At 28.7% G+C, this 8,815-nt stretch overlaps 1 protein-coding gene across 1 annotated transcript; it reads right to left on the bottom strand.

Annotated features, from left to right (window-relative positions):
- Positions 1 to 6,795: 6,795 nt before the first annotated feature.
- On the bottom strand, positions 6,796 to 8,305 carry LOC108766284 (homeobox protein Hox-A4). The gene is made up of 2 exons (XM_018515466.1): positions 7,693 to 8,305; positions 6,796 to 7,205 (listed from the first exon to the last, which is right to left on the bottom strand). Exons 1-2 carry the CDS (start codon positions 8,303 to 8,305, stop codon positions 6,796 to 6,798), a joined length of 1,023 nt encoding a protein of 340 aa, XP_018370968.1.
- Positions 8,306 to 8,815: the final 510 nt, after the last annotated feature.

Raw genomic sequence — 8,815 nt, 5'->3', positions numbered from 1 at the left:
CATTGAAATTTTATTGTCATTAAAAAATAACATTAAGATCTTACAAAAACAATTTTTTAGCTGTTACAATAAAATTGAAACTTAAATTTAGATTTCTCCATTATTTTCCCTGTAATACATGTCTTTTCTTATTTGCGTTGTTTCTATTACGTAGATCGCTATTTAATTCGCGCGGCGTTAATAATTCGGGAGGAAGAATAAAATTTTGAATATAGGCCGATAGTGTGGCAGTTGCTCGCCAGATGTGGCGAGTGCGGCTGTTCTCGTTGAATTGTGGCGCGCGCCCGCCCCCGGCCGTCCTACCCTTTCCTCTTCTTCTCCCCACTACTTAATCGTTTACCCCACTGCTCAGTCGAAACTGGGTATCTCTTCTACTTTGAGTCGTCGCATCTGTGTACGTATACTGCCGTATCCCCACTATTTCCATAGCATTCGCCACTTCAGAGTCTCGGCTGTTTGTCCTACACTATCACTTTAGCCCTCTTCTTTCACGTGGCTGATAAAAAATCGTGATCCAAAGACTCGACTGATAAAAACGATGAAACTCTATTTTATCACTTAATGACTAATGCTCCACTCTTATCTAATCTCTTATGATTATCACTGCCACTTTTAATATTTATTTACAAAGCGTATCAGTTTTTATATTTTAATAAAAAATTCATACAATGTATTTTTTATCATATCTATGAAGATAGAAAGAAAGAATGAGAAATAAGAGTTATTATACGCACAATAAAATATATACTATACACAATAGAAATATATATTATAGAATATACTGTAGAATATATATTATAAAAAGATATATGAACATGGATGAACATCGTGTAAATTATCGATATATCTTAATATTTTTGAATTTTAAACATTTTACATATTTTTTATTATTGCTACTTTTTATTATATAGATTTATGATTATTTTACAAATTACATTATAAAAATGCAGAAAAATCAATAAAACAAGTTGTAAAAATAACATAAAATGATGTAATACAACTTTTATTTGGGTTTTCATATTTAATTTTTGAGATTATTTTACTCTTTACTGCGAGCGCGCGCGCGCGTGTCAGCGGGTCAATGTGTTTCGATTTAACGCAATTGATGCCTGATGATGACGAGATTCTATGACAAGAAATAAGGCCTGGTCGGCCTACTTCAGTCGATCCAAGGTACATTGCCTTGAGGTCTCGTGTCACTCTTCATGGTAGACCCTCTCCATTAGAATTTCCAATAAAGCTGTCGCAGGTGTAAAAAACGTATCAAGACCCCCATGAATCATGTGTCGCAAAGCGGAGCCGCCAAGACACGTGTATCTGTTATGCTTTCTCTCCGTAATTCGCGGGATGGTTTATGCACCCGTTCGTCTGTTCTCTCTACCTCTCTTTTTGCGCTACTATAATCTACCTCGCACTATCATCCATTCAGCGTCGATAGTTCGATGACTCCTCCAAAGCAATTATTATTATTGAAATTAAGTTTCAATCGTATACATGAAGAATGATTCGAATCATCTATAAATGCTCAACCTTCGGGCAATTGCGAATCGATGGTGTGACGTCATAAATAAATAATAAGTCGAATAGTAAGAATTTTCTAATAGCGATTCTAGTTGAGAGATATGATCACTGCGTTAATTTATATCAACATGGCGCATGAGTTTATTGAAGCTTTAGTGAGGAAGACCTTTCCGTCGGAGAGCCCTATAATCAGTGCTGTCATCCATTCGGCAATTACGAATTTAACAGATCACATCAAATTAATTGTAACTATCAAGTTAAGATTGGATTTCGCAAAGTATCGTAACCGGTTTACAAGTAGTTTTCAGTCAATACACGCTATGAATTCATAATTCGTTGTAGCTTTCTAATATATAGAAGTATAAATTATATATCTTTAATCTTCATATGAGATGAGATGAGAAGAAACTCACGATATTCACGAAACAAATATATGTGTATAGAGATATAAGTATATTTTAAAACAAAATATACTTATACCTGTACGAAGATAATGTATAATGGGTTGCGTTCAGCAGAAAAAGCAGCTTTGCAACTGTTGTAAAATTCTTTAATACGATTGATCTTACTCTTAGTTTCTCACTGGATCTAAATGTATAAACCAATCATATATATATATATATATATATATATGTGTGTGTGTACGTGTAAATTTATAATAAAATTTAATTTTATATGTATATGTTCATTTTATGTCAAAATTCCGTATAATGCGCAAAAACAAATTTTACGCAAGAGGATTGGCAGAGAAAAAAATATATTCAATTCGAGGTTCACAGCTAAGACGCGTTGCACAAAAACCAATACGTATCCGCGTGCCGGCCATGATGGATTGTTGGAGCTATGGGAAACTATCTGTCAAGCACAATATCGACCCTCGTTCTCTCTGTCCAACCCCTGCAAACTCAGGGTTCACTCTCGTTGCTGCCGTCCCTCCTGGGGGTGCGTTCTGCAATGTAGGTTTACCTACACATTGCCATACAAACCTTTCTCAGCCCCCTGTTTCCATCCTCTTCCCCCTCTTTTTCCGTTTTCGCCTAAATCTTCGACCATTTCGCGAACAACCTATCTCCTCTTTTATAGATTTTGTTTGCCTGAAAATGCACTCTAATGCAGTCTCTAAAAAAATATTTAAATTTTTAAGAAAACATAACTTAAAAATGAAAAAATAACTTGTGTGCACATATAAATATTTATTGATTTTTTTATATGTACACATATTTATCATTTGTTATAAAAAATAAATATAAACAGCTGTATATGCTAACAGAGATTGCATATGTTAACAGAAATTCTTATTCTAAATATTAACAAAAAATTATCATAATTTTTCTCTTATACTTAATTATTATTTAAAAAATACAATCTTTACACATTTTTTAGTTTTACAAAATATGCATACTCTTTAATCAATAAATAATATACATTTTTTATTTTGTCTTAATAATATATTATGTAATAAAAGTACATACTTATTAATTACAATATTATTAATAAACACTGCAGGTACAATATATACAACTGTATGTAATTTTACGGAACAAATGAATTAAAAAGATACATTATTTATGAGCATCGATATAATATTGTATCAATCACAATTATAATATGAACTTCTTTAAATAATTATAAATTGAACTTTAAATAAAGGAAAATAATTATATATTTTTATATTCTAAACAATATCTGAATGTTAATAAACTTTCTTTAGAGAGAGAGCATTCTTTTAAGCTGTTATAAAATACGTTTAATATATTAAACTTTTTAACCCAGTAAGAATTATAATCCAACAGTAGAAAAATTCTTTGTGACTTTTGTATTTGTATTATGTTATAAAAATATACAATAATAAATATATTAATTTATTTTAACCTAGTATAGATACGAAACGTAAATTATAATTACATAAAATTATTATCTAAGAATATTAAATTAAATTTATAACAACACATTTAATATTATACAAATACATCAATATAAATTAAAATATATTGTAAATATAAAATTAATTATGTTAGCTCTTTTTATACACATCTTTAAATTATGAAACAAAATAGAAAAAGTGAAAAATATTTATAATAGGTATATCCATATAAATTAAGCTACAATACAACACATTTATTATATTTCTTTGAAAGTTCTAAACGCTTTGTTATAAATTTAATTGTATATTCTGAACAATTTTATGTGACTATAATTTATGTTCTATATTCACAAGATTAAAAAATTTATTTATTTAGTATAACTTACAACTTAAAAGAATATTAAAGAGAGTATAAAAATTCTATACCATTCTAATTTCATTTAAATATATAAATAAATAGTTACTTTTTTTTGTTAATTAAAATTCAATTTACAATTATTCAAAATAGTATAAATACCTACTTAATTCGGAAAATATAAGCTATGATATAAAATGTAAGCTATGGTTACAATTTTAATTACAATCACAATTTTGTTTTAAGTTTTCGCAATATTATTTATCTATTTTAAATGATTTACAATAGTTACACAATGAATCAATAAAATTTGAAAACTTTTTGCATTTTTGAAGATAATTGTATCCAATTAATTTATTAATATTTTTGTGACGTAACACGGATACGAAAGTCTCATTAAAAAAACTTTTTTTCATAATTAGACCAAAATAAATAAAATTTATTACACGCTATCAACTTGTAACCAATAAAACTGATGGAAATTTATCGTCAATATTGTTTACTTGCAATGCTTGCATCCATTTTCCGAAAACACTGTACGTTGAAATTGAAGAGAAAAAATTCTTGCACGAAAAAACACTTAAAACATTAAAAAATAAGAGTAAAAGGAGCACACTCGTTCACGCACGCTTATGCTTTCAACCATCTTGTTTCATGTGAACAGCGCAGCTGCACACATACCTATCTCCTCCCCACTCTATCTAGTCATCCCCTAAATTCTAACGTTTTAAGCTTACCGAATATCTATTATGTTAACATTGCTTATAATATGCATGTATGCATAAATGCTAATAAAATATATTTATGTGTGTGTTTACACAAATGCAATTTTTCAATTTTAAATTTTCTTTTCTCTTTTTTACGTAAAGTGATATTATTGGATAAAGAATGTCAATTTTGTATCTATTATGTTTGAAGTATTTTATATGCATATATATGTATATATATATATATATATAATACATATTTTTATAAATATTTTAAGTATTATACAATAATGATTAAAGTATTACTACACACACACACACACACACACAGAAGGTATTCAGCGTAACGGTTCGCACGATTTATCAGATACTTCCGACAGTTAAAAAAAAAAAGTTAAAAAGATGAATATTCATCTGTTTTATACAGGCTACACATGTGATAAAAGAATTAATAAAAAAATTTTTTTATAAAAAATCAGTCATCTTGAATTTTTTAAATAGTACCATACAATATTTTTTCCATAATATTGTAAGGGTCTTCAAGATAAATTCAAATCATTATCAAAATGTCATTTTTATTGACGTTTTATTGATACTTAATATCAAATATGTAACATTATTTGTAACAGCAGTACTTACAACCTTTGACTAGAACACAGAACATACATATATACATACATACATAGACATGTACTTATTTAATAAAATATGCAATAAAATCAATAAAACGTCAATAAAAGTAACATTTCGACAGTGATTTGAATTCATCTTGAAGACTTCTACAATATTATGAAAACAAATTATATGATATTTAAAAAATTTAAGATGACTTTAATTTTCTTATGAAAAAAAAATAATTTTTAATTTTTTTATCGCATGATGTAGCCTATATAAAACAGATGATAACTCACCCTTCAATCTTTCTTTTAACTGTCGGAAGTGTCTGAAAAATCGTGCGGATCGTTACGCTGAATACCCTGTATATAAAAGGATACTTTAAACATTATTGTATAATGCTTAAAATATTTACAAAAATAGTATACATATATATATGTAGTATACATACATATATACAGTTACGTATATATAAAATGTCATATTAATCACATTTTAGATAAAATCCATATACTATGTCATTGTGATTGAAATTATATGATTATATTGAACATGATAGAAATATATGCAACACAATAAGTAAAGATCAAGGCCATATTCGGTTAAAGCAAATATGGTGCCTAATAATATTTTCGTGTAAATTTTACAATATTTATCAATAAATATGGCTTTCTCTGCTTATTGCGTTAAACATTTCTTGGTTTTCGCTTATTATTGAAATATACACAATCATATACACGAAGAAAGATTTCATTTAACATAAGATGTTACAAATGGATTATAATTAATTATTATAAATTTATTTTTTAATTTATATGTATTCTTATATAAAATTTATTATAGTAATCGACAAATAAAAAAAAAAAACGTTTGGAAAATGTAATCGATATTCTGGTTAGCAGCGATCTAAATGCGGATACTATCATTAATCAAATTGTATATGAATTTTGTTCTGAACGTCAAAATATTTTTGGATGACGTATGCAATACTCATGAGCAAAATCTACTGACAAAATGCAAAGTTAGGAAAAGAATACTCAGGAGAAAATGCGATGTGAAGGGCCGAGCTTTCGTGTACCTGAGCTATAGGATGCTCGTTGTTTAGCTCGGCCATAAATCATAGTGGTTGCAAGGTCAGCTGCCCCGATCTCGACCGTGGCGGCATTCTCTCTTTACGAACCAGCGTGAAGGACCAACTTTGTCCTCAGTTTGGCATAAGTTCGTTTCTTAAAACTATCTCGATTAATTTTAAAACGCCAATGTAGGTCTAAGTATATCTACAAAACTATTATATTGATTTTCATCACAAATACTTCTTGAAGTATATACGTACAGTAAATGCAGTATACATGCAAATAATTGCAACGAACTTTGATATCAAAGTTTATTGTAATTTAATGCAAAATAATTACGTCATTCAAGAATATTTGTATCTATATTTGTTTATGACAAAAGTTTCATTATTAATGTTTCAATACCAAAATGAAAATTACTATTGAAGAATAAACATATAAATTAGTAAGAATTTATTAATTTTTGGTCATTTCTATTTATTGTCCAATTTTATTAATTTTTTAAATTAATTTAATTAATTCTACTAAATTTTTCTACGCAGAGTAATTAATATTTTCCTATTATTTAAAAATAATTGAAAGTATTCACAGAATCACTGCACAAAGTGCTTTACCATACCATGTTCGCGATTATTATTAGTTATTACTTTCAAAATTATTTCAATAATGCGCATTACTTAAATAATGAGTTGTTAACATATTTTGATTAGGAAAATAATTTCGATGTTCTTCGTAAAATTGTTGTGGAGGTTGTAATTGTGTTTGTTGCGCTGGATTTAATACTTGAGTTTCGTGAATTATCGTCTGTGTATTGGATTCTGATACTATTGATTTCGATGGTGTTGCTTCGACTATGTTTATGGATGTATTCGGTGATTTTTTTTCTTTCATTCGTCGATTTTGAAACCAAATTTTAACTTGACGCTCAGTCAAAGAAATATTTTCAGCTAACTTTATACGTTGTTTTTTTGCAAGATATTTATTTAAATGAAACTCTGCCTCCAGTTCCAAGATTTGAGTGCGCGTATAGGTTTGCCTCGTGCGCTTCTGTTCAGTCCCATTTTCTTGGGCTGCAATCAATAATTTTCAAAAGTATTAATAAATGATATATATTAAGGATAAATTTAGTATATAGTTAAAAATTAATGGGGAGATATTTATGGATTTCATTTATTTAACTATAACTAATTTTTTTTTTAAATATATATTTTTAATTATTTATTGGACTGATATGTAGCTCTGTATAAAAGTAATCGACTTGTAATCGACAATCCTTACTGCTTTGACCCCGATCATCCTATATATGCCCCGATTTTATTAATTTTAAGTAAAGTTGATTGGATATTTCAAAAGTTGCGAGTGAGATTTAATTATTTGTTAAAAATGTAGTAAATAAGGAAAAACTATGTTTGTAAAATATTCATGACTCTTTAGAAAAGATAAAAATGTAAATAGAGGTCATTCGAATTTGAACAGTTCTCTGATTACTATTGTTCATATACATATATGATATAAATGTTGTAATATCTATAATATATATCACAGTAAATAACTAACCATTTGTCCTTTTAAACATCCATGGATAATTGGCAACGTTGTTAGAATAAGGCTCTCTTTGTCTGTTATACCTGGACATTCTAATATTCCTGTTTCTTTGTCTTATATTATTATTATTATTATTTCTGTTATAGCTGTCGATTTGCAATTCTTGTTCACATTGCGTTGAAATAGTGGATGGTCCAGGAGTACAATTATAATTATGTGATTGCACATAATTGTGTTCTTGATAATTTTGGACATATTTATTGTATTTTTGTTGTTGACCTTGCCCTTCTAATTGTAAGTTGTTAAAAAATTCCTCGCATTCCATCACCGATATTTCAGATGGTGATGGATATTCTACAGAAGAGGTTTGATATGAATTATGTGAAATCATTTGACTGTTTGGCGTGATTTGGTATGACGAAGTCATACCATTTACGTTTGTGTATGAATATGCATAATTTTGTGTCACTGTTTTTTTGCCATGTACTAGTGTATCCCTTAATAAACTGATGGGTGATGATACGTGTCCTTCAAGTCTGCTCTCTTGCGTTGGTACTTGATGAAAATACGTCTGATGTGATGGTATATTTGTCGGACAATAGTACAGGCCATTATTTGGATTCATAGCCATATTATCAAGTATCCATATTATCACAAATTTATGTATAATTTAGATGACTCACACTGTTGTCTGTCGATGTCGTTATTTGTATCGTGAACACGTATACTTTACGCGAGACACTACCGCGCGTTTCTTGATTATATCACATTCTTATTTTCAATAGCTGTACAACTGTATTACAATTATTGCACGCCAAACAACTGGCCATAAATTTATTTAAAATGTCTAATTTTTGCACTTAAATCCGAATGCAAGATTTCATATGACTTAAAGTTTACAGAACGTATACATATATATATATATATATATATATTCACATTTAGTTTCGTGAAATCGAAGCATACGGTAAGACTAGTTAAGAGTCACTGCTGTGATCCTACACAGACTCGATTTTCGGTTGTTCTAGGGGTGTTATTGGTATAACGGGAAGGGAGGAAAGAGGAGGGGAAGACTTTACGGTTCTATCGAAAACCCTGACAGAGCTTTCAATGTGTGACCAGAGGTCTTTGAAAG

The sequence above is a fragment of the Trachymyrmex cornetzi genome, unplaced genomic scaffold (assembly GCF_001594075.2).
Source record: "Trachymyrmex cornetzi isolate Tcor2-1 unplaced genomic scaffold, Tcor1.1 scaffold579, whole genome shotgun sequence".
Taxonomy (NCBI): Eukaryota; Metazoa; Arthropoda; class Insecta; order Hymenoptera; family Formicidae; genus Trachymyrmex; species Trachymyrmex cornetzi.
This window is presented reverse-complemented; position numbering and strand designations above follow the sequence as displayed.